Source organism: Caenorhabditis briggsae (genome assembly GCF_000004555.2).
Source record: "Caenorhabditis briggsae complete genome, chrII, whole genome shotgun sequence".
NCBI classification, from domain to species: Eukaryota; Metazoa; Nematoda; class Chromadorea; order Rhabditida; family Rhabditidae; genus Caenorhabditis; species Caenorhabditis briggsae.
In genome coordinates, this window is record NC_013486.2 from 11,075,270 (window position 1) to 11,101,088 (window position 25,819).

Consider the following 25,819-nt stretch of genomic DNA (forward strand, 5'->3'; position numbering starts at 1 on the left):
CAGTACAATGCTTCACTCAAATTTTATGCTGGTACAAACTTTAGTTTGGGTAATTACCGTATTTGCTCTAATAGAAGCCCTCCCAAACCGTCAACTTTCAGAGATAGGAAAAATTAGTCACTGATAAAATTTTGGCGATATTATGATAAATAAGTTGACGACTTGTGTGGGCTTCTATCAGAGAATATACGGTACGCGCCATCTTGTAACTAAATTTAAAATTTTTTATGTTTCCAGTGTTTATTAGCACAAAAAGAGATTAATTCTAAAATCAATTTTTGGGTTGCTTCCAATTTTTATCGGTTTTTAAAAAATTATCCGCAGCTTCATTCAAAATCGTTACGCTTACTTTTGATAACAAAACTTTGACATCCGTATTCAACATTTTTCAACATCGCCTGATTATGGACCACATAATTTAGGATCATTGTCTTAAAGAGTTCTGCGAAGTACCTAGGGAACTCCTATTTTCAGAAAACCCAATTTCTCAGTTTTGCCCCGAATTCAGTGAGTTAGAAATAATTGGCAAACAAGGTGAAAAGGTGTGTGACCCAAAAGACGTAGAAGAAAAGCACTTGTCAGTCGGTCTCTCCTATTTCCAAGTACTCTTTAATCCTTTCTGCTGTTTCCAAAGGTCCGAACCCAATGCCTCCTGCTCCCTGTGACGTCACATACGTGTCTTTCGTTTTCATTTCGGAAACAGAGAAATGGAGGTCCCATTCTCTCTTTCTCTTTCTCTTTCCCCCTATCATCCATTTCGTTTATTGCTAGTTTTCTTTGTTCTTCACACAAAAAAAAGAGACACCGGAACAGAAGTAGGACGAGTCAGAGCTAATAATTGAACGGCTTCTTCTTCTCCTTTTCAGGGTTTCTTTGTTTTTTCGGCCCTCCCTAGTAATCCTATTCTAACCAAAAATGGAAACATGCCATCCCACATCTAAAATGATTAATCGCCCGTTTCCCATTTCTGCCTCTCTTCGTTTTGAAAGTTTTTGGAAAACTTTCAAAAGTTTTTCTTTTCAAACCAAAAGTTCATGGACCACAACTACTGCTGTGCTTTATGTGAACAACTTTATGAGGTTTTTATTCGAAAAGTTGTATTGTGTTTTGCTCTGAAAAGTTCACACGAGATCCACATTCTTTCTGTTTCTGTTTGTCTTTCAAACTTCCGGTTGCTCAGGGAGGAGGTAACGGACCACCACCATCAGCAGTTTTTTCTTCTCATTTGGGGGTGGGAATGTATTGAGTTTGGTATTTGGTGTCAGGCGGAATAGACCTGCAATTTTTGAAGAATAGGAAATATTTGACATTTTCTGCTATTTTGAACCAGCGGTTTTTAAAGGACTGTACAAAAATAAGGGAAATTAACTTTGATTCTAGAATAAGAATGAAAAATTCTCTTAAAAAATTTGTAGAGCTTCAGTAATATTGGAATCTCTTTTCGAAGTCAACAACTGTGCTTTTATTTTTGTTACATTGAGATCTTTGAAGTTATTTTGTTTCATATTTACTTTAATTGTTTGGAATGGAAACCTCAAATTAGAATCGCAAATTTGTTGATATACTATGTTGGGATTTACAGAGTGGCACCCGGAAAATAAAAGCGGGTATATCTTTGGACATGAGCACCTTGATAGCTCAAAAAATTGAAGAAACATAATTTTACGTTTGATTCAAAGTTAGTGAAATTTTCAAGGCAATTCCTCAAGTCAATGTATTGTTTTGATTTTTCAAAGATGAACAGCATAATGTTTCCTGTGGTTTTCATGAGATGAATCAACTTTGACAAGCGATAACTCAGCTCAAAGTTGATAAAATTATTCGAAACTCAGTTCACTGATGATTATTTAAATTTTTTCACTCAAATTTTTGAGATCAGTACAACGCTTTACTTTAGAAAATCTGAAATTTAGAAAATTCAATTTGAAACAAAAACCTCCAAATTCCAATATTCCGGAAAATAGGGAATCCAAAAAATTGCAACATTCCCAACATTCAGAAAATCCAAATTTCAGGAATTTCTAATATTCAGAAAATCGGGAAGTTTCAAACAACGAGAATTTTTGAATGTTCTGAAAATCGCTAGAATCTTTAAAAATTTCAAAAAACCCTTCTTACCCAGTCCTCTTTTTTAATTCATCACTTTTAGATTCTGATCCATCTCATCTGAATTCATCAACCAACCATTCATGACTTATGCTTCCACCCTATTCACTCCTTGCCATTCATCTTCCCATTCATTTACACTCTTATTCATAAAAAGTATTTTTTCTCCAACTCATCATTCGAATCCCTAGTCGAAAAAAGTTTCCCTCTAAAATAGTGTCTAACCAGAAACCCCCCGGTTTCCGGTTGAGTCGTTGTTCAAAAATTAAACATCTCCAGAAGGCCTTCTTCTGGATTTTTACGTCTTCTGCTTTCTCTACGAAAATGGAGATGAAACCTGATCTCGAGACGGCTCCCCTAGCTCTAATTTTGGAATATTCCTTCTGTTTTTTTTGTTTTTCTTAGTAGCTCGACTTAAAAATAGCTGATTATTCATCCTAATTATATTTCAGCACTTCTAAAACTCCTCAATTTTTTCGTCGAGATGATATGGCTTCAAGCATTTGCATGACATAAAAAGCAAATGGTTGGTTTTTCAGATGAAACGGAAATCAAATTTTCAGATATTCAGGAAATTGGAAACAATTTCAACTTGAAACCAATTTCCTTTTCACATATTTTCAAATATTTTTTTGTCAAAAAGCACGAATCCCGAGAACAAAGAGAAATCGAATTCCACCACCAATTTTCGTTCTTGCCTTCCTTCAGAATATAATAATTTTTTGTCGGTTTCTCTTCTGAAATCACTCCTTCTCAAAAAGAAGTACATTTTTTCGTAGTCCCTTTCTTCGTAGTCCTTCGTCGTTCCACGAAATTCTGAAGGAGCAAGAAGGTGCGCTTTCTTTTGATTTGATGAATTCATTTTCATCAAAGAAAACAAAAAGTTTTCAGTCTCTCGGGACATATAAAAAGTAGGGAAAAGCTAGGAATTCATTCCCCCAGAGTTTTCGAGAGAAGCTTGTACCATACTTGTAGACCGGGCTTTCGCGGGCCCTCCAATAATTGATTTCAAAATTAATATTTTTAAACCAGCTAAATTGGATATGATGGAACTTGACAAGTGCTATAATATGATATAATTTTACTCGTCGACTTCTATCATATTCAATTTATCTGGTCCACAAATATTACTCCCAAAAGAATCCATGGCAGGGCCCGCGAAGGTCCAAGTATGGTGAAAGCTTTTCCTATAAACTTTGGGAATGAATTTCTAGCTTTTTCCTACGTTTTATTGGACCATTGGATGCGATAGAACTCACCAAGTACTACAAAATGATACTATTTGGTACGCTGTATCTTGTCTATGAACAAAGTTGCAAACCATAAAGTGACCTTGCTCTGCGGTGCCGCGCCGGGCTTGTTTTTGTTCAGTATGTAACTTTGTTAATAGACAAGATACAATTTTCAAAATTGTACCATTTTGTAGTACTATTTCTATCATACACAGTTTATCTGGTCCAAAAATATCGATTCTATAAGAAATTATGGCTTTGACCATTTTCTCTAGAAATTCCCCCAATCAAGAATCCCATTGCAGAGTACAATGTCTCCAAACCCATTTCTTCGCGAAGACGTGGAAGACTGGAACACCTTCTATCTCGGATTGTGTGTTCTTTTCGGATGGATGATATTCGTTTTGATTTGCGCCAGACCTCAGGTATGTTCTTTTTGAAATCCACCCACAAATAGCGTATTTGTGTTTGATCAGCCGGTTTGTGCCATCGTTTACAAAATCTCTTTTTCAGTTGTTCCGTGACTATCTCAAAAAATGGTTCAAACCCGATGGCGATATATGTACTGAGAAGATTCGAAAGGCGGAAGCACGTCTTCAGGAGACCCTTCGTCTCGCCCAGAAACCATCTAACTTCTTGGTCGATCAGGCAGCAGTCATGTCAGCAATGACAATCAGACCGGAGAAGACTGAAGTGAGTTTGAAAAAGATGAGACAATTGTAATATTCTGGTATGAAAACATCGGAGATGTTGAAGAGAACAACGACAACTACCGTAACCTAAAAATATGCTTATTTTCTTGTTTCACACTGATTTTCGTCGAGTACGAAAATCGATTTTTTTTTCTCCGATTTTTCGCAAAGATTTTAGATCTTTCTAGGTTTTTTAGCTATTTTCGAAGATTCTTTTCCGATTTTCCGAATTTTTTTGTCTGACATTTGAGGGGATGTTGATCTTGACGGAAGATTACTGTAGATTACTGTAGAAAACCATGTAGTTTGTAGTTTTTTTTTTGCAAGCAGAATCACCTACTTACTTGCCTTTTGACGTGATTGTGTTTGCAGAAAAAAAATACAAAGGAAAGTAGTTTTCTACAGTAATCTACAGTAATCTTCAGTAGTCAAAACACCATCCCGTCGAATTTCAGTGAGAAATTCGGAAAAATCGAAAAAGAATCTTCAAAAATAGCTGAAAAACCTGAAAAGGTCTAAAAATTCTGCAAAAAAATCGAAGAACGGACTTTTTTGGGTGAAAACAACTGAAAACTCGTCAAAAATCAGTTTTTAACTTAAAAAAGAGAAAACAAATCTGGAAAATATGAATATTCCTAGGTTACGGTAATTGTCGTTGTGGGATCTTAGGCCGCGAAAAGAAGATTTTCTCTTGCATTTGCCCTAAATATTGATTTTCAGACGAGAATCACACTCGGTTTGGTGGAAGAAGAAGACGAAGAAGAATGCTCCTAAATCGTTCTCCTAAAATAACTTTCTACGAATAATTCTCTTATCCAAAAGTGCCTCATTTCTCTTATAAACTTATCAACTTTCCTTACTTTTCTTCATTTCTCTTGTCACTTTCATTTTTCCAAAATTTCACTGTTTCCCCCCTCCCAACCCACTTATTTTGCTATGTTCACCGAACCCCGTTCAGATCGTTGGATTGTTTCATTTTCAGACCCCATGTTCCCCAAAAACACTTTTTTCCCCTTTAAATTCACTATGAAAATGCAAACCATCCATACGGTAGGTATTCACTTAGAACCGCTCAAAAAAACCTTCGAAATTGTTCTTATAAGCTCTTACTTTGTTCATACTCATATCATTTGTATTCGAAATTTCTACTATAAATCTGTAACGTTTTATTCCTTTCGATCGCTTTACAAACCTCAAAGTGAGGTTCGGAAGTGAACAATTTTTAGATCGTATTCTAGACTTCAAGTCTTTAATCCTCCTTCGTATGATTGGATCCCGCTAATATTAAATTTCGAAATTTATCGACTTACAGGGAGTAAAACTGAAATTATTATAAAAAAAGGGGGGGTTACTGAAAATATTAGTGGAAAAACAGGAAATGTTCAAAACAGTAACAGAAAATGGAAAAAAATTGAGAATTTTAAGGGCTTTCAGGCAAAGATCAATCATCCTCCCATTTTTTGGGCTTTACAACACGTCCTGTGCGAGTTGTGGTTGGTAGGACCAATGGTGTAGACGGTTCTTCTTCATCGTCCTCGTCTTTTGGTTCCTGAGTCTGTAAACAAAAATTGAGATTTTCGTTAAGACAATGAGGACTACTGTACCTCAGTTGTTTCTTTTTCAGTCGTTACTGCTGGTTCTTTTTGAGACGGTTTATCATACTCGGAAGGAGCGGTGGACGCGGTGGAAGCGGTTTCAGGCACCACAATCTCAGAAGGCTCAGATTGAATGGCAGCACCTTCTGAATCCTTTTCGACGCCTTCTTGTTGAGTGACTTCTACAGAAACATCTATCTGTGCGTCGTCTTCGGCTTCTCCAGCTTTCTTTGCTGCAGGCCGACCACGTTTTTTCGAAGGACCACCCGGACCTGACTGTCTTTTTCGCACAGGTTTAATCCACGGAGCAGCCTTGAACTCATCGGGTACTGGAGCCATAATTGGCAATGGTTTTTCTTCTTCCGGATTAATACTTCCAGCTTCAGCTGCGTTTCGAAGAGTCTCCTCGCGAAGGAGTCGAAGTCGTTGCTGCTGAGTCATATCAAACGATGCACTTGGTTGCTGAGGAGGCTTGCCCAGAATACGTTCAGAGTACTCTTGATGAGTACGAGCAGGAGTAGAGCGAAATCCTTTTAATGGTGACACCCCTTGGCTTGTTGATGTTAAAATTCTTCTCTGGCGACGTTCTGGTTGGCTGTGTCTTTCGTGATGAGCGATTCCGGCAATCATATCTCTTTTAATGTCATCCACGCGAAGATCAGGATTGTATTGTGCCTTGACTTCTGCGTCGAGCTGGCAGCAAATTTCGACAACGTAGCTAGCCATTTCACGAAGCTGAGTTAAGGTTTCTTTATGGAGGTCGCCAACTGCAAGTCCATGCGTTGCAGTGTCTAGGGATTGATAAGTTCCAATAACTTTGGAGAGAGAAAACTTGGTTTTCTGACGAATACGCTCTTTCTTTTGCTCCTCAGTCAATTGGGCGTCGATATCACGCTCATACGCTTCAAGTACTCCCAGTTCAGTCTCAGTGAGCTCTTCGAGAAGTGGATCACGATCGTTTTGCGGGTCGTATACTGAAAGAATTATTAAATTAAATATTGGTTTGATCAGTGAAACTTACAGAAATTTTCTTCCATAAATCCGTCGCAACCTTCTCCAACAACAGGCTCATCATCATCGGAATAGACCATAGGTCCAGCACTAGTTGACGGTTCATCAGAGAGATCTCTGCGAGATTCTTTTTTGGGAACATCCACACGTGTCACGATCAAAGTTTGAGATCCTTCACTTGATTTGAGTGTTCCTGTAAACTAGGCAGTTCGTATGATTATTTTGGAAGGTTAACGCATACCAAATTTGATTGGAACTCGAACAGTTCGTTCAGTTTCATGCCTTTTCCTCAGCGAAGCATTAATAATTCCGAGAAGTTCTACGATTTCAACATGAGACAGATTCTTGAGTTTTTCTTCAAATCTAGTTGGGTGCACCAGCAATTGCTCAGCCTCTAAACTCAACATAATCTGCATGCACGCAATTGGTAGTCTCTTAACGACATTTCGAAAAGACGTCGTTTTACTGCGAGTGGAACACGGAATCCTATGTTGCCATCGTAATGAATATGCTGATCACAGTATCTGACACGAATGCATTCGCTGAAAAAAAAAGTTAAAAAGTTACGAATGAACATGACTCACTAGCTGTGAACTTTCTGCACAAATGCCGAGCAAACTGTCTGTGGACGTTCAGCAGCACCAGCTATTCCTACTTCCACAAGTTCCGCATTTTTCTGTCGACCCTTCGACATGTAGTTGCAGACGAACACTTGAGAAGACCCAGTTCTTGACTTTTTCCGTAACAGGTCATCGTGCTCTTTTCCGAGTGTTGCCTTTTCGATTTTTGCAAGGAAATTCTCAAATTCCCGATCGGCGAAAAAGTCAACTTCTCGGACGACCGTCTGACAGTCATGATTTCTGTGCATGTGATCACAGTGTCTATCCATGCTTGCAAATCCTTGGCCACATTCAGGGCATTTGAAACGAACAATAACGTCATCATCTTGACTTTGAAACATTGCATCTTTAGCCAAAGGTGGTGGTGTCGAGCGAGATGAAATTGAAGTGCTGGGACCAGACTCCTCCTGCCATGGTGCACTTTTTCTGTTCCGTGCGGCTTTTACTTTGAAATGTGGGCTCGGAGGGATCGGACGTCGATTTACAGTTACTGCTGGAACATACTTCTCCACATCGATTTTGGTGATATCATTGATATCCTGCTTGGAATTCTCGTGGAAGTACTCAGCTCTGTCTACGAACATGTGGCTCCGGACATTCGAACGTGGTTTCTGTTTCGGAGGGAATCGACCTCTTTCTGGAAAAAAAATACAATGAGACGGAACTGCATCTACCAGGGATTCCTCACTGTGAGTCTGGTAACCAGCGGAACTACCACTTGCTTTTGTTGGAGGCACTTCATGCATCACTCCGGTCTTCTTAACAGCTTCAACCTCCTCTGGTTTCAAAAGACGTCGATTTCCATGTTCATCAGTCATTACATACGCGAAACGACCATTTCCAAGATCTTCAACTTCCACATATTCTTCAATCACTTCTGTTTCGTCTTCATACATCACCATATCTTCATATTCAACGACTCTACCATCCGTATCATACATCTGAAAAAATCTGGGTGTAGTAAACATCGAGGTTGAAATGAAAACGAAACTTACTAGGCCATCTTCTTCAACAATTTCTTCGAGAACTTCTTCGTGTTCAACCTGTATCATCTCATCATCATGAATCACGTCTTCTTCGTGCACTTCTTCCTCTTCAATTACATCTGAAATTCAATTTAAACTTTTAAAAAAATTAATTGAATGAACATACTTTCTACAATCTCCTCTTCCACTGGCTCCAAGTATTCGGCCGGCTCTTCGTCTGGGATGTTCTCCATCGATTCTTTTTCGTTTGCTCTGTAACCATTTTGAACGATTTCTTGATAAAATTCGAGTTTCTATCGGGTCTAGAATATTTCTAGCATATTAAAGACTACTTTAAGCGGGCTACGGTAGAAATTAAGTAAATTTAACGTTAGAGCAGAGATGAGAACTGGTGCAGACGCGCTCAAAACCGACACATCGGAGAATTTACAAAGAACGGCGGGAAGCGAAAAATTGCGACAGCGCACGCGTTGCGGTCGCGTCGCGGCTGCCTAGTTCTGTCGTCATTTGCCGGCCATTCGCACCAGAAGTCTGCAGAATCCCATCGAATTGGAGAGACGCGGAGAATGTGAAGAAGTATTTCTAATGCGATTTTTAGAGTATTGCACAACACATTGGAACAAAAAATAGTTCTAAAATAGCAAACAAAGGATCAACATTTTATTAATAAATAGATCACATATTGCACAAGAAAATCACAGAATAGAGCGATTCAAACTTTAAAAAAATCACAATTGGAAAAGGGGCAAGTTCTTGAATGCTGGAATACTGTCAAGGTTTCGAAGCCCGTCACCAAACCGAATGGAATCGAAGTTGGTGTCTTTGACATCAAGAAACGAATCCGAAACGAATTGAGGATCAAACGCAGATATAAAAAGGAGCTCGACAAATAGCTTGATTGCTTTTCCTGGTCCTATCAAGAGATGTCCATCCTGTACATCCAACAAGTTATCGTCGGTGTTCACGTACTTGAACACAGAAGGAATATCAGGCTTCTCAATAGATTCGTAACTCTGGAGAAGGGACCCTAATAAATCCTTGAATTTGTTGACTTTCTCATCCGCAAAGGGTGTGTAGATCCCTCGAGTATCATATGGTGCATGTACAGTTCGTTCTCCTTTGTAGTCCGTTTGCTTCACATCCGCCTCGATAAGACTTTGACCAATTAACTTTCGAAGCTCTTGAACTTTCCGGAAAAATGAGGTATCCTCGTATTTCGACAAAACACGAGAAATCGTATCAGCAATCGCAGGATTGATAAGTTCCAGATTAATTGGAGGAATTGGTTCTCCAAGAAGAGCCTTCAACACCCATTCCGAATCAGCAGCCAATGCTTCCAGAAAGTATCCTCCTTCCAGAACAGCTGCTACAGGAATTCCAGTGTTCATCATCATCCGAATCATTGTTGCGAACCCAGCAGGAGTCACATTCATATAACCTTCCGGATCTCCGAGTGACGCATCAAATCCAGATGATACAATTATGAGATCGGGTTCGAAACTGTGGATGGATGGAATAATGATGTGGCTGAAAAGTGCACAGTAGTCTGAATCAATAAGGCCAGTGGTGTTCAATGGTAGATTCATTGTGTTTGTGTCTGAAAAATAAAAGCAATTTGGAATATAAACTCAGAATCTGATCACTTACAGTTGTGATAAATTCCGGTTTGTGGCATATTCGGCCAGAAATTCCCATTCTCGTACCGATGAATACTAATGAGACGGACATTGTCTCCCATTGATTCAATGCATTCTTGTGTTCCATTCGCAGCATGTACATCGTAGTCAACAATCATCACTTTCTTGGCAAATCCACATCGGAGAGCTTCCTTTGCAGCGATTGCCACGTTATTGAAGATACAAAATCCGCATCCTTCATCAGGCATCGCATGATGTCCCGGTGGTCGGATGAATGCAATTCCAGGTATTCTGTTGATGGCAACGGCTGTCACCAGATCAATTGCACTGCCGGCAGCAAGCTTGGCGCGCTTCCACGTGGCAGAATTTACAAAAATGTCTTCGTACTTCGAACAGAAAGCTTCCTGTTGGTCCTGAAAATGTAAAAAAAAAATTGAAAGAATGTCTTAATAGATGCATACGGCATCCATTGTTTCAGTCGATTTGACATTTTCAACGTATCTCTTCGTGTGCACCGATTGAATCTCTTTCTCTGTAGCTTCTCGTCTTGGAAGATGTTCGATTCGAGTATCATCGAATAGTCCTGATTCCTAAAATGCGTTTGCTGCTATTCCATGCTTGTCGTTTTGTGTATCTCACTTTCAACCTTTCGTAAATTACATCTAACCGTTTAGATGTTTCAATATGATACGATGACCATGGTTGATCATGGCGTTCTTCTTGTCTGTCCATAACAACATATACCTTTTTTTTCGACATGTTTTTTTCAAATTCTGCAAAACTGTCATCAGGCGACTAAATTTGGAAAAAAACTAGGAAAAAAATAGCAGATGAAACACACATTTAGAAGGCAACTATAGTGGATCTCTTCTGTTGTTTATTGCATTTATTGTTAGAGGGAAGCGAATATATTACACGAGTTCATACAGTTTTGGTATCTTATAGAGTAAAGCAACGAATTATTATTATAGAACATTGGGAAACCTTTTCTAATGCTGGAAAACAGCTAAATTATTTTTTTGGAAAAGTAGAATAAATTCTGTACATGAGGGTCTGGGTAGGGGTGACAAAATGCAATTTTCGAGAATCATGAGAAATTATAAATGGGATGAGGGTAGTTGAAATAAGGGGTGCAATATAATCTTTTAAAGCAATATAATAATTAATTATATAGGGGAATCAATACTCATTTGGAAGCAAAGATAATATAAAGGTAACAAGGAATCAATGTACATAAAGTAAACGACGCGAAACTGAATTCTTATCTTTCGAAGAAGCGCTGGTTATTTAATTACTCGTCTTGATCGTCTCCGTTCTCTTCTTCTTCGTCTTCTTCTTCTTTCTCCTCCTCCTCTTCTAATCCTGTCTTGACAACGCAACGTGGGCAGAACCATGTTCCAACAGGAGGCTCAACCATTCCAATGCATGGATAGTGGAACCAGCGTAGATTGCACTGAAATTAATAGATAAGGAATTTCGTGTCGATATTGGTGTAGGAAACAACAATATTTGTACCTTATCTAACATTATCCAGCTTTGGAAAAATAACTCACATCTGGATTGTCACATCGAACCATCTCTCCGTAGCTCTTCTCGTCACAGAAACACCAACGACGTTGGTCACCCTCGTCTTCGTCATCTGTCTCTTGATGTGTACGATGCTCATTTGGCTCACGATGGTCATTTGGTGCAAAGGATCCACGTTTTGCATTGTCAGTCCTGACATCGTCATCAACTTCATTCGGTGACCCGTTTCGTGCAGAAGCTGGTGTAGGAGATCCAGAGGCTGCTGGAGAGGTGGTGGAGTATTGTTGAGCAGCGCTTGCAGCCGTCATACGTTCTTGAAGAGCAATTATCGAGTTACCATGGTTTCGTTGCCGTTGTAAAGTCTCCTTGAACATTTCTTGAACTCTACTCGTCAATCTGCAGATATAAATGATAATGATTGGAACAATTGGCTTCATTCAAGAACTAACTTCCTAGTTCTTCCATGACGGCTTTCTGACACAACAAATGCGGAATTCTGCAAAACCTGCGACGATTGCGGAGTTGAGTAGTTGGGAATATGTGGGCCTGACGAAAACACTGGAGTTGTCAAATTACTGGTTGGAGTTGGCGATTCGTCAATCCCGGCGTTCGACCAGCTTCTCTCCGATGGGTTTGGAGAGAAATGACCACTTGACTCTCCGCGGCTCATGGAGACGATCGCGCTTGGTATAGAGACTGTTCCACGAAGAGCATTTGTATTAGACCGGCGCTGAAAATACATTAATTATTGTTGTGTCTCCGATTAATTTCTGATAACTTGTCAGTATAATTAAAACCTATTTTTCTTTAGAATCTAGCACAGGAGATTGCTCAAAGCCAACGCTGGCATAAATGTCACTTTTTTACTGTGAAAATTACCGTTTTCGCAGATGAAGATGGGCTAAACACTTCATCGCTATCTGCGTTCCGCTTTCGGAGCGAAGAAGCCGATGACTGAGACATCTTATAGGAAAGCAATCCGTATGTTTCTGGTGAGGAAAAACAGAAGTGGAGAGTGGTGTCAAGGGAGGGAACTAAAGAACACAGGCGCCAGAGAAAAAGAGATACGTTCGCGTCCTATTGAAATTTCAGGCACCTATTGTCTTCACTCGCTCTTTCGTCACACTCTTTCCGAAATGCTTCTAAAGAGAGGAGCGTCTGGTAAGATGAAGACAGCCGGCGGAGTCAAGACCGAATCGATTAAAAAATAAGACAAGGGAAAAAAATAGTGTAGTACACTTTGCTCTGTTTTATATTATACTGGCAGTGAATTGCGGAAAATTAATGAAATTCAGGAAAAAATCCGGAAATAAAAATATTTTCAGATTACGGTAGTTTTTCTTAGTTCAGATTACGGTAGTTTTTCTAAAACTTCAATCACGGCCAACAGGGCCTTTATTCCGCCGGTTTGGTGTTTTCAAATTAGTACAACATTGAAATTTGAAGAGAAATCTGTAAAAAGAGAGAAAAAAAAGAAAAACCTGGACAATCGCTTCAAATGGCGAAAAACATCAGGTCTCAATTATTTTGAGTTCCAGTCAAAACTGAAAATTATAGGCCATCTCTAGAAAAGTCTTGCGAATGAAAAACGGCGTTTTCGATTTTGGCGGTAATTCAAAAAAGACTCTAGAACCTCGAGAACTGGGACTTATATAATTTCGAAGCGTTTTTTCGAGGTTATTTCTTTTTTTTCTACGTTTCTGTGATTGAACACATTTTAATGCAACAAAAACGGCAGGAGCCACCTTTAGAACTTATGATTGTCGAACATAATGATTGCGCGAGGAAACGGTGGAACTGTGAAAAAATCTGAACTCACTCTTGCTGTTGGAGTAGCAATTGGTGTCATGCAATCATCACTTGCAATCATTGAAGACGACAAGAACATCTGATCTCTGTTAATCTTTGGAGGCCTTCCACGTGGAGCTGGAGATGGAATTGCAGATGACATAGCAGAGTGTGCTGAGTCATCAGAAAAATCTAATCTCAGCCGCATCCCTTCTTGTAATATTCTTTGAATTTTATCGTTTGAATCTCTTGATATTAATGGTCCCGAAGCAACTGTTGAGGCACGAGAAGATACAACGCGATGCCTTCTTTTTCTTTCTTTTCTAGCTGTGATGACTGCTTCAATGTGCTGTGTATACCGCTTTTCGATCATTTCCGTAACTCCAGAATTATCTGCTTCCATTTCACACTGGAAGTTGGTTTTTTCTTTGTCCAAATGGGTTTGATATTTTTTCAATAGCTCCTGCATCTTCTCAGCGATAAAGAACTTCTTCTGAGCTAATATTTTTATAGTTTCGAACTCCTGAAAACTGATTACAGTAATTTAACAACCAGATTCAACTTTTCTTACGTCTTGGAAACCTTTAGATTTCTCTCTTCTTTGCTCAGCCGACATATTAACGCCAGATCGTTGAAAAAACTCATTGATAGCTTCTCTATTACGGTTCAGCCTTGCTAAAATTCGTTCATGTTGGGGATTGATATGAAAAGACTGTCAACCTACATTCAACTTCATAATCAATCCGTCGAATTTCCTCGCTTCTATCTTTCAGTTCGGCTGGAAGCTCATCGAGCACTGGAAATATAATAAATGTGGGAAAAATTGAAACAGCCAAAGTATACTTACTCTCTAAGAAATCATCAAGAAAAAGCATTCCCTGGGAGTCGTCCCGATTTGCAGTTTCACTTGTATTGTTCTGAATTTGACAATTGCGATTTCAGTTGAAAAAAAAACAATTGAGATATAAACGGTAACATCCGCATTTGTGATATTTGAAAACTCCAAAAACTGAGATAATGAAGGGAATATTTTATTGTACAAAAAGAAAAGACATAAAAAAACCGAAAATCGAGCGATTCTAAAAACCTAAAGGATCTGCCAAAAACAAACACTCGCTTTTCTTTTTCGATACGACCCTTAGAACATACTTTCTTCCTCCGACGAAAAATGGGATCTATTCAAGATCGAAAGAATAGTTAACAATTGGATACTTTCGTGGATCGTCGAATGGATATGCACGATAAAAGTCGTACGGGTACTGCTTTGGCATAGCTGGATTACGCCAACGGAGAGCGTTCGGGTGGTCGTTACAGAAGTACCAAGCAATCAGGGCCATCGGTACCAACACACGAAGACACATCACGATGGATCCCCACCTAAAAAGGAAACTTTGAAATTTATTTCTTGACACATCAAGAAAACAGGTCATATTTTAAGATAACTTTCTATTCGTTTTTCAACCCATAAAACCTTTTTCAATATTAAAAAAAAGAGCTTACGTAGTGTAATCTTCAGCTTCAAGTCCTGTGAAAGTGAGACGATCTCCGCGATAGCGCATCATATCAATTGGTACGAGCTCTCCCCAATTTCTGCGATTTTGACGATCAGTCCAAGCTTCATACGGATCTTTGTGGTCGTATGTAACTACTCCAAGATCTGGATAGTCTCCGGCAAACTTGATCACGTCATCTTTGTCCATAGAATGATAATCTTCTGGTCGAAGACCATATTTTACGGCTGCTGCACGACGCTCTTCTTCATTGGTTGGTGGAGCATTCGGTTTGTGATCACGGGGGTACCAGCCATCGAAAGTCAGAGGTCCTCGCACTTAAAAAGAAATGGATTGAATTCTCGGCAAGAAAAATGTGGAAAAGTCTCCAGAAAGGATACATCCCTTGACATAAAATTTTTCTGCACGAAAAAATGTAAATTTTAACAAAAAAAACAACTCACTAGACATCACTCTTGCTAAATGAAAGGATCTGCTGGCATTAATTGCCTTGATCAAGCGTGGGGCAAGCATGCCTGAAAAATTGTAGAATAAGTAAACGAACGTTATTATGTCTCCGCTTTTCGAAAGTTTGAAGTCCCTATTCAAACAGAAAAATTTTCAGAAAATTTAAAACAGGCTAGAACGACTTCTAGTTGCAAAATACAGTTTTTCAGCTTTTGAATTGAAGAATCGATAAACAGACTCTTCGTTGAAAATCGCACATTTGAAACGACTGACACCGTATTTGTGATCGGTGCGAGACCATGCACTGTGTCTCGCTGTTTCACACACTCTTTCTCCTCACAGCCAGTTGACGGAGGAGCAGAATCTTTTGACTTCAAATGGAATCAAGAGGTACAAAGAATGGCTGGATAGTGAACTGCGGTGATTTCAGGGGATCCGTACAAATAAATTTATTAAGGTTTGATAAATGAATATCAAGCATGAAAATCAGTATAATGGTTGCATACTCATTGAAAGAATAGAATCAGAAAATAAGTTTGCTGACTGCAAGAAATAATTTAAATTGATCGAATTCCGAGATGTATCCAATGTTGTTGACTAGACTTTGTGCAACTGCATGTTGTGCTGGAAAGTTGTCTGTAAATAAGAAAACAACACCGGCATCATGTGAAACCGGTCTTTCCTTGTGACTGCTGCCTCCACTGCCGCAGCAGACGACGCAACCCGAAATTTCAGTATAATATTCGATTACCAAATTCATAAAGTTTATTTTTCTATTGCAAGCAATTGTTCTTTTTCCCATGACTCACACTTTCTCGTCGCTATACCCGATTCCCGCCCTCAGACAAGGTTATTTCTTTGCAGAAGTATTTCATCACATCTTCGCTTTGTGTGAATGCAACCCGATTTCCGTCAGTTCTTGATTCTTTTCTACCACTACTACAACGACCATGTTCAAACGGTTGAATGTAAGTCACCTGAATATCGAAAGTGCGAAAAATTATCATTGAACCTGTGGGGAGCTGATAACCAATGCTATTCTTCTTTGTTCTCGGTTCACGGTCTTCTTCTGCAAGTGTTGATTTCAACGAAAATTCAGTAACAATTGCAGCCACCATTTCTTTTTTTGTTTCAAAGATTCTTGTAAAAATTCTTGAACGTTCAGCAGGTCTAGAAATTTTGTTTTCTGCCATCCGAACATTTTATTTAGACCTCAAAAACCAGCAGATAGTAGAAATATCGAAGATTATACTGTTCTTATAAATATGGTTATCATACTTACTCTAAAAATTGTCGTTTCCAGAAACATTCTGCTCCTATGACGCCAGCTCCAGCTCCAACGCCGGCACAGAAACAGAAGCAAGAAAAAATCCGTGCAGATTTACAAAAAGAGCTTGATAATGTTGTCAAGGCAGCTATTGCTTCGCCACATTCGAAACGAGAGAATGTCCCTAGGTGAGTAGTTTGAAATCGAAAATACCTATTGTTCAAAAAAAACATTTCAGTGAAATTACTCAAAATCTCTGTAACTCCATCGAGGCTATATTTATTCATGGATTGCGCGATCCTTTCTTCTTAAAAGGGACACGATATGCAAAGTATCCTGAACCTGTAAGTTATATTCACAGAAACAATATGTGAAACCATATTTTCCAGAATTTTTGGCCATTCGTTTCCAAATTCTCCCATCGATCGATCACCAATCAAATCGCGTGTTTAGGACAAGTTCGTACCGAAATCGGCAAAGGTAGGGCTTGGATTCGAATAGTTCTGAACGAGAATGCACTGAGTCAATATCTGGACTTGTTATCCACAGAAACTACTGCTATTCAGTAAGTGGAAGAATTTTTAAATTTTTCTCTTAATTCTACTAATTTTACAGGCAATTCTATTCTGAAGACGCGTTCCTAAGGCTTCTATTCCACTCTGACCATTCGGAACGAATCCGAGGCTTTTTAAAACCTCTAACCTCACTTCCTATATCTGCTGCAACGAATTCTTCATTTCTCAATACATGGACACCAACTCCACTAATTTTAGCCGGATTAATGGCTGGTGAACCTTTGAAAGTCGGTGTTTTGAAAGCCCGTCCAAATCCAAAACCAGCTCACTTGACGGAAGACATTGCATTTGTAGCTATTGATGCACTTGTTTCTGAAGAAGATCAAGAAATTGGATCGCCTTCTTATATTGAAAGACAAAAAAGGAAGTCTCTAGCAAGGCCAATTAGAAGTCAGTTATTCAGTTTTTTAAAGTTTCTATCAGATTTCGCTAATTTCTAGAATCCGTAAACGACAATCACTCGGATACTTCATCCGTTTACTCACATCCTTCAATGTTGGATTCTGGGGAGATGACCTATCAACACGCAGTTGTTGGTAGTCTGAAACGAGATCCGGCGTCTTCTGGAAATCTTCGTCGGGCGCCGTCCAATCAACGGCTTCTGCTTCCCCAATCTCCTCTGTTCTCTTCGACACCCGTGGATACCACAATTCTAGACCAAGTGAAAACTCGCAAGAGAACGAATTCTGATTTTGAGCAAGTCGTTGGAGCAGTGGCTCCAGATGCACCGGCCGATTATCAACCAATAATCGTTTCTAGAAGAGTTAGGAGACCGTCAAATCGAAAATCCGATTCGAGAAGCTCGAGTGGATCAACATCTAAAGATAGTTATCATAGAACAAAAGCCATTCCCACGCGAGATTCCAGAGCAAATAGTGATCTGGTGAGTTGATTGGAAGAATAACTATTGATTATGATTTGCTTTCAGCCATCAACAATTTTTGGAACTGTGCCCAATGATGTAGCATTTTCCCCAGAAGCTGAAGAACTTAAGATTCGATCGAAACCAATTTCTGCCACTATTGATAGCGGGATTGCCGAGATGGCTGCTGCATCTACATGCAATACAAGGGCAACATCAGAAGTTGAACCAGATCTTCTTGGGGAAGAAACTGGACTTGAAGAAAGATCTTTGTCGTTTATCGAGGCTTTGCACGAATTAGAGACAACCGTCGAAGAAAGTGTTCTAGCACCCCGGAGTGTATCGCTCACTGATAACTTTTTGGATCAAAAGTTGAAAGAAAACAATAAAACGGAAGACGATGAAGAAGTTTTCGATGGTAAGTTGCATTCCAAAAATACCCTTCTCGGTAACAACTCTCCAATTCAGTCTCTATGGATCCAGAAGAAGGAACCTCCACGAGGCTACCATCTGAGCCTCTCGTCACTCGAAGCAAACCTGTCACGATACAAACTGGAAGTCGACGACAATTAATACACAGGAGACAACAAAAGGTTTGTTCAGACACCTCGTTTTCCCGGAAAATTTTTGTCTTTTTTGCTCCTGTCGTTATGACATGTTGCTCTGTTATCAAAGCCTTGTTTCTAGGTCGTGTGACCTTCTCCAGATAATTAATGATAAGGGAATGGGGAAGAAAAATTAAATGAGCAGAAAGCAATCTCGTAATAAAGAGAAGTCTAGGAAAAAGATGAAAGGGGTACTCCCTGGACATCACCGGCAACTTCTACTCGGGGATTGGTAAGATTCCGGATAAGACCGCTACTAAAGCCGTCCAATCTCCGACAAACGTATGGTAAGGTTCCAACCATGATCTGACCAAGCTATACAACCGTTCTTGGGCAACTTCCAACCAGAACCCGGCCAATATCCAACTGGAAGTTCTGAATGGAAATTAAATCCAATAGCCGAGCCCTTATGTTATAGATCTGCCATAATGTTTTCATCGTTCACTTCAGAAGGACAAGTGGAAGGTTCATATTATAATGCCTTCACTTCCTTATTTTCCATCTGAAGGCAACTTCCAAAATCAGACAACACAAAAATCACACTTTTGAACTTTCTATCCTCTTTTCTCTTTTCGTCACATTTAGACGCATTCACATGACAATGAGCCCCGAAAAGGCGTTCGATAAGACGGCGGGTGGTGCAATGGCAGAAAAATGATAAGATGATAGTATAGCATAGTGCTTTCTCACCTGAGATCACTAACGCATTCTCGTTTCATTTTTTTTTAATCTAAAAGCTTCAAGCTATGAGAATCCGTACTCTAACTCCTCTTGCATCCTGTTATTCGGCTGATTTTGATACCAATAACAATATGGATGCTCAAGTTGTTGCTACGAGTACCTTTGACATAATGACAAAAGAAGAGGAAGAAGAAGCATTCGCGAGACTTCGTTCATTCTCCAAGCGACTTTCTTCCGCGAGACAAAGTGTCGGAGGTCGTAGACGAAGCAGTTTAGCGGATATTGTATGCGATATTAACATGGTCAAAGACTCGTTTTTCCAATCGTTTGTTAAGTCAACACTGAAAGTAGTTGCTATCATGCGTAAGGAAGAGAAAAGGAGCGCTAAACAATTATTCTGTGATGTGGTAGGTAATTTACATAATGTCTATTCAAATCATTCAAATTGTTCTTGACAAATATACTCCGCCATAAAGATCGTAATCTGCGTTCGCACCCTTGACTGTCTGCAGTGTAGATTAGATTGCGTCAGATTTCGTGATTCTCCTCTAGCCCACTATTCACTAAATCAAGAACTGCTCATTTTTCATTCTGACCACTGCGGTCACCAGTTGCTCGTAATTTTAGTTTCCCGAACTAGTCAGCAGTTTTTCTATCAATGAGGTTTTTTATTCCCCGCGGAGTGAGTGCTTTTCGATTGTTCTATGAAAGACCAAATAGATGTTAACAAATCATTAAAAACATTGATTTTCAGGCGGATTCAATTCTTGGAACTTCTCTCCGTGATGAACTTCTGGAGGCTTTGCCGTCTACTGACAATGACACATTCGAAAACGGAATTCCGAAATATGTGCAAAGTCCCGGATTGATGGGAAACTCCCTGGCAGCTATTGGAGCAAGGCATCAGATGTGGGAATCAAACTCTGATCATTTATCATCGTCTTCTGAATCCTGTGGTCCAGTTGTCAGTTTTGGTCACGCTCTGCGATCGGCAATGGAAGCTAGAGAAGGATACGACGAGCCAAATATGATGGCAGAATCTTTTGGTACATCAAATCAAGATTTAACTGAAAGTGATGAAGCCGTTGAGGAATCAGACTCCAGAAAATCATCAGTATCTTCTGAAATCGCAGACAAACTTTGCCGGATACCAAGAGAACAAGGATTAGACGCACAAGATTTCAGATGTGCAATGTGTCGGAAGACGATAGGTGGATCGTTTTTTGCAAAGTTCGAGTGAGTATCATTTTTTCTGCGTTCAAGATAATAAATTTCAATTTTCAGGACATGTGCTATTGACAGTAAATATTACTGTCCAGAATGCATGAAACCCGGTGGTAAAATCCCGATTCCCGCACGAGTTGTAATGGATTGGGATTGGAGAGAACGATCAGTTTCTGATAGAGGTCGTGCGTGGTACGAAGCGAATCAAGAGAAGGCTCTTATCAATATCAAAACTACAAACCCTCGGCTTTACAAACATGTACCAGCTCTTGAAGAGACACGACAACTCCGCGAAAAGTTGCATTTAGTATCCATGTATTTGTTCACGTGTCGAGAATCGGTCGCCGAAGACTTCCGACGGCGGTTGTGGCCAAAAGAATATCTTCGGTCTGATATCCACCTTTACTCGTTTGCTGATTTAATAGATGTGAAAAGTGGTTCCCTCCTCAGAAGACTGAAACATATTCTGAAACATTCCACAACGCATGTAATGTCATGCACATTATGCAAACAGAAAGGATTCTGCTGCGAACTGTGCACTGTCAATGAGGTCATCTATCCATTCAACACAGAATCTACACATAGAGTGAGTTATTATTCTGGTTACCTTGCCCGAAGGTCCCATAAGGAAAACTACCGTAACCTAAAATTATATTTATTTTCTCGATTTTCGTAATTTTTCCGGCAATTTTTTCACTATTAAAATTCTTTATATTCCGACTTGTTTGGGGAAAAACATAACAGAAAACTCGACGAAAAGCGGAAAATAAAATTGTTTTTAGGTTACGGTAGTGGTCCTTATAAGACCTTTGGCCACCCACACAGATCCGGCTTTTTGTAGCAGAATATTATCGAAATACTCTAAATATCTAATCTGTTGCTATTTCAGTGTGAAGTCTGTTTCTCAGTATTCCACGTTGAATGCTGGAGGACCTCCGGTGAATGTCCAAAATGTCTCCGTCGGAAAAACTTTGAAGCCCGTCGAGCACAAGCTGATGATCCGAACAACACCCTGCTCGTTCTCCAGCCATAATCATCTGTTTCTGTTATCCAATTTGCACACTTTGTAACTAATTTTATATGCTCAAAACTGTACTTCTGCCTGTCCATGCTTTCTTTTATCATCATCATGTTCTAACCTCTTTTCTTTTTCATACTGTACATATCGTTCTTCACTTTTTTTTCATCCCTGTTGCATCTTGACATACCATTTCTAATTTTTTTTCTCCTATGTGAGAAGACATAAATGTAGTACTAATTGTAAATTGCGTATTATTGTCGGCATCTTTTGATCATTCCCTTCCAATCCTTGCGCAACCGGAAGAAATTTGACGTCATCTAAATATCAAAATATTTTTCTGACCATGATACGTTTCAAAACTCTAGAAAAATTCACTCAACCGAGGAACCGTAATTCCTTTTTTCAATTTTTCCGGAATTCATAACATACAGATCAACATGTGACACCGTTTCCATTTTTTGTAGAAGTTCAGGTCAAGTGGGGGTTTCAAACATTTGACATTCTCTTCCTCTTCGATGGTTTCGCTTTTTATGGTTTTCAAAATAATGGAAAAAAGAGGAAGAAGAAGAGCAATTATAAACCAAATGGACATAAGAATGCAAAAAGAAGGGGTACAGTACAGTAGAATGTCTTCAGAATTCGAGAAAAGTAAACCGCTTACCCGATGAGGAAGAATAAGACGAAGTAGCCTTGAGAGTAAGAACATGATGGAAGGAAGAAAATAATCCGAGACGGACACCCCATCATTTTCTCTTATTTACAATTTTCATGCCATTCGAATAGGTCTTCTTCTAGAATAGTCATTCGTCATTTTTTGAGATATTTGAATTATTTTTACATCCGGAAACATACAAATTTTCATATTAGTTCAATTTTCGGTATTTCGAGAAATATTCAGGTTACAGTATTATTTTGGTACGAAAACAATGGAGTTGTGGAAGAGAAACCGCAGTGAAGGTTTTCGGAATTTGTGGCCACGGACACTGACTTTTCTCTTCCACAGCTCTAATTTTTGTAATAGAATAATACAGTACTTCGTATTTCTACTTTAAAGATTTGAAAACAAACGAAGATACTGTAAACACTCTAATAGAAGGCCACCTTATAATTGTACTTTGAGTTAATTTATCTCGGTTCCTGTGAAAGATATCAAAAAGTGTTCAACTGAAAAATTGTTTTTGATATTATGATAAATAATTTGTCAGTTGACTACTTTTTTGTATCTGTCACAGGAACCGAGAAATATAGGCTCAAAACGGTTTGGGTCAACTTAGAGCAAATAGAGTATTCTTATTCTGAACATGACATCAGAATTGATCCCAGAATTGGTCCACTAATTTGTCGGCAACTTGAAACAACTGATTCCTAATTTTATCTGAAAATTATGTCCACAAGTCACGCTGCAATTAGGAACTAGTTGGTCATGGAACTTCCTGGGGTCTAACCTCATTTTCTCTTTTTTATTAACAGCAGACTAGATTTTTGCTTCCCTACATTGAAATTTTATGAAAATACTTGAAAAACGGGCCCTGCCACAGTTTCTTTCCTGACCAACTAAATCATGTATGATAAAACTTGACGGGTGTTACAAAATGGTATCATTTGGAGAACTGTATCTTGTCTATGAAGAATGCTATAAGCCAAAAAGCAGTGACAGCGTATCTCTCACGGTTTTTAGCTTGTAACTTTGTTCATAGACAAGATACGGCTTTGAGAAAAGTATCATTTTGTATTGTTTGTTGGATTCTATCATATTTGATCTAGAAATGTTGTGTTCAAAAGAAACTATTGCAGGGTCTGGTTTTGGTCCGTTTTTGACCCGTTCTTAAATATTTTTTTGATTTTACTGTACTTTCCAGAGTCAACATGAAAAACCCCTTATTATCATTGTATTTATTATTTACTCTCCCTATTCTCACTCAATCTCAAAATGGAATCGAAGACGAAGTTGTGGAATTCAATGAAATTGCTCCTGGAGCAACAATCTCTCCAACCACAATGATACCCCCTCCAGATCCATTTGGAGATGTGGTTAATGAACAAAGTTTGGATGAGAAATTGGATGAATTGGATGCAGAATCACAGGAAATTGTGATCGATTATGTGAGAAATGGAAGAAAGTTTTATGGAGATGTAGGTTTTTCAAATTGCTTTCAAAAATTGAAAGGAGACATTCTAGTTGCGACGTCGTCTAATCCTCTATGTGATGAAGTTCTCACCAGTTCAAACGGCGGTCGAGTTGTCAGGAAATGAAGATCAAATCCAAAAAGTAAGAGAAAGATTAAGATCTCCGACTGATCGGCAGAAATACAAAAGAAGAATAATGTTTCTTTTGCAGATTGAAAAAATCAAGTACCGCTTCAGAACTGGGCTCAAATTAAATTATTCTTCGTTGAAATCGGTACGTACAGCACCGGTGAACAAGATATACAAAAACGCGTTTTCCAGTTGATTTTCAGAAAACTAGAGCTCGGCTGTCAAGCTTCCGATCGCTTCGAAAATTTGGAAGAGTTTAAAACAGGCCTAGAATGAAAACGTTGCACTTAGAGAATGTTTTGAAAATTTCTAGCTTTTCAGCTATTTTCCAATTACTGAAAGACACTCCTTTTTTCCTGTTGTTGTACTGAAAACGTGAAAAAGACGGTATTTTTCAGAAATCAGCGAATAGCTGAAAAACTAAAAATTTTCGAAGAATAATGTGAATGCAACGTTCTCTAGGTCTGTTTTATAATCTCCCCAATTTTCAAAGTGATCGAACACTTGATAGCCGTGCTCCAGACTCTTGAAAAGGGTCAAAATCATCTGAAAAACACATTTCTGTATATTTCTTTTACCGGTCACAAGAATTTTCAGATTGTTTTTTTTTGATTCCAGAGAATCGATCGCCTCGTTGCTCATCTTCTGGCCCCAATCTTTGCTCCATTTATGCTCATTCAACCAGAAGAGATCCGCCCCCTATTCGCTGCTCAACAACCAATACAAAAAGAGCCCGTGACAGTGCCTCCACAAGAAATCAGTCAACCTCAAAGCAGTTTCACAGCTCTCGAAATCTTCCCGTCGTCTCTTCCACAGGATAAATGGGCTCAATTCGATCAGAGATGGATGAATGTTCAACCGAATCAGTTTTCTGTTCCCTCATTTACTCCATTTTATCAACCATTCCAGTACTATCGTTCTTATTAGACAGTTTGTTTTGTTTTGTAATTCAAATAATAATTTGAACGTGTAGAAAGGACATAGAGAAGGCGGGAGACGGGAAAATGAGAGACGACGACGTAATCTGAAAATTAGAAAGCGCGGCAATATCCAAAAGAAATAGATCCTTTTGAAGTAACCGATTCATAGCGGGGGATATGTATTCCATTCTTATCAAACATACATGTACATATGCATTTTCAAGCTTTGGATCTCAAGGTCCCTAATTTGAAAATATTTTATTGTCAATGACTCAAAATTTACAGTAAACACTCTGATAGCCCAAACGGCCAACTTTGAGCCCATATATCTCAGTTAATGTAAAAGATATCAAAAAGTGGTTAACTAAAAAAATATTTATCATAATATCAAAAATATTTTTGTAATTGACAACTTTTTAAAATCCTTCTTCGAAACCGAGATAATTGAGCTACAGTCATACCCAATCCGGTACAGTCATACCCAATCCGGACATACCAGGTCAAGATATTGGATCTTAGGGATACGAAGGTGAGTGATCAATTTTTGAAGTCTCTAACCCTATATCAAAAATTTAATTCTGATTGTGAGTGTTACTGTAGTTTTCGAAATCGTTCTTAAATTTCGAAAATTAAGGATTACTGTAGTTTTCGGATTGATTTTCAGATTGAAAAAATTAGAATTACCGTAGTTTTGGGATTCACTTTTGAAAATTGAATAAACGAGTATTACTGTAGTTTTTGAAACCTTTTTTGAATTTTGAAAAAAAAAAGAGAGGACTACTGTAGTTTTAGGATCGATTTTTGAATTGAAATGATAAGGATTACTGTAGTTTTAAGGTTAATTTTTGTATTGACAAATGAGAATTACTGTAGTTTTCGAATCCATTTTCGAAATTTGAGAACTTTGTAGTGAAAATTTTCAAAAATTTTGTAGTGAAATACAACACTTCTTCCTCCTGGTTTTCCAATTTTGTAACTTTCAAAAGAACCAAATCAAAGTTTAAAATCCAGATACCGTGAAACCTGTAATAGAAGAGCCCCACACTTTTTCGTTTCAGCTAATTTTTCTTGGCTCCTATGCGAGATGTCAAAAATGTGTCAACTGATAAAATATTTCTGTAACACTCATAAACATTTTGTCAGTTGACCAGTTTTTGATATATGTTACAAGAACCGAGAAAATGGGCCTAAAGTTAAGGGCCCTTCTATTACAGGTTCTAAGGTAATGTTTATCAGTGTTCAAAATTTTTTCTTCT

At 38.6% G+C, this 25,819-nt stretch overlaps 8 protein-coding genes across 8 annotated transcripts; 4 read left to right on the forward strand and 4 right to left on the reverse strand.

Moving 5' to 3' along the window:
- Window positions 1-3,649: 3,649 nt before the first annotated feature.
- Window positions 3,650-4,804, forward strand: CBG20674 (the record flags this gene model as incomplete). Its single annotated transcript, XM_002631464.1, has 3 exons — window positions 3,650-3,763; window positions 3,852-4,031; window positions 4,751-4,804. 3 exons carry the CDS (start codon window positions 3,650-3,652, stop codon window positions 4,802-4,804), a joined length of 348 nt encoding a protein of 115 aa, XP_002631510.1.
- A 667-nt stretch (window positions 4,805-5,471) lies between these two features.
- Cbr-mcd-1 lies at window positions 5,472-8,475 on the reverse strand (the record flags this gene model as incomplete). The annotated part of the gene is made up of 9 exons (XM_045242680.1): window positions 5,472-5,585; window positions 5,635-6,599; window positions 6,647-6,829; window positions 6,878-7,046; window positions 7,103-7,178; window positions 7,221-7,893; window positions 7,945-8,197; window positions 8,252-8,361; window positions 8,409-8,475. The coding sequence occupies 9 exons, from the start codon at window positions 8,473-8,475 to the stop codon at window positions 5,472-5,474; spliced, it is 2,610 nt and encodes an 869-aa protein (XP_045097105.1).
- Window positions 8,476-8,970: 495 nt separating this feature from the next.
- On the reverse strand, window positions 8,971-10,638 carry Cbr-hda-6 (the record flags this gene model as incomplete). Its single annotated transcript, XM_002631467.2, has 4 exons — window positions 8,971-9,839; window positions 9,890-10,292; window positions 10,341-10,469; window positions 10,519-10,638. 4 exons carry the CDS (start codon window positions 10,636-10,638, stop codon window positions 8,971-8,973), a joined length of 1,521 nt encoding a protein of 506 aa, XP_002631513.2.
- Window positions 10,639-11,170: 532 nt separating this feature from the next.
- On the reverse strand, window positions 11,171-14,069 carry Cbr-ing-3 (the record flags this gene model as incomplete). The annotated part of the gene is made up of 7 exons (XM_045242681.1): window positions 11,171-11,332; window positions 11,433-11,802; window positions 11,856-12,136; window positions 13,226-13,717; window positions 13,766-13,869; window positions 13,919-13,990; window positions 14,042-14,069. 7 exons carry the CDS (start codon window positions 14,067-14,069, stop codon window positions 11,171-11,173), a joined length of 1,509 nt encoding a protein of 502 aa, XP_045097106.1.
- Window positions 14,070-14,369: 300 nt separating this feature from the next.
- Window positions 14,370-15,218, reverse strand: CBG20679 (the record flags this gene model as incomplete). Its single annotated transcript, XM_002631469.1, has 3 exons — window positions 14,370-14,571; window positions 14,695-15,022; window positions 15,149-15,218. The coding sequence occupies 3 exons, from the start codon at window positions 15,216-15,218 to the stop codon at window positions 14,370-14,372; spliced, it is 600 nt and encodes a 199-aa protein (XP_002631515.1).
- Window positions 15,219-16,470: 1,252 nt separating this feature from the next.
- On the forward strand, window positions 16,471-18,566 carry CBG20680 (the record flags this gene model as incomplete). Its single annotated transcript, XM_045242682.1, has 7 exons — window positions 16,471-16,607; window positions 16,658-16,763; window positions 16,809-16,984; window positions 17,035-17,384; window positions 17,435-17,877; window positions 17,923-18,274; window positions 18,325-18,566. 7 exons carry the CDS (start codon window positions 16,471-16,473, stop codon window positions 18,564-18,566), a joined length of 1,806 nt encoding a protein of 601 aa, XP_045097107.1.
- Window positions 18,567-19,207: 641 nt separating this feature from the next.
- CBG20681 lies at window positions 19,208-21,399 on the forward strand (the record flags this gene model as incomplete). Its single annotated transcript, XM_002631471.2, has 4 exons — window positions 19,208-19,549; window positions 19,897-20,378; window positions 20,427-20,952; window positions 21,256-21,399. 4 exons carry the CDS (start codon window positions 19,208-19,210, stop codon window positions 21,397-21,399), a joined length of 1,494 nt encoding a protein of 497 aa, XP_002631517.2.
- A 1,854-nt stretch (window positions 21,400-23,253) lies between these two features.
- Window positions 23,254-24,570, forward strand: CBG20682 (the record flags this gene model as incomplete). Its single annotated transcript, XM_002631472.1, has 4 exons — window positions 23,254-23,520; window positions 23,567-23,656; window positions 23,726-23,788; window positions 24,262-24,570. The coding sequence occupies 4 exons, from the start codon at window positions 23,254-23,256 to the stop codon at window positions 24,568-24,570; spliced, it is 729 nt and encodes a 242-aa protein (XP_002631518.1).
- Between the last annotated feature and the right edge of the window lie 1,249 nt (window positions 24,571-25,819).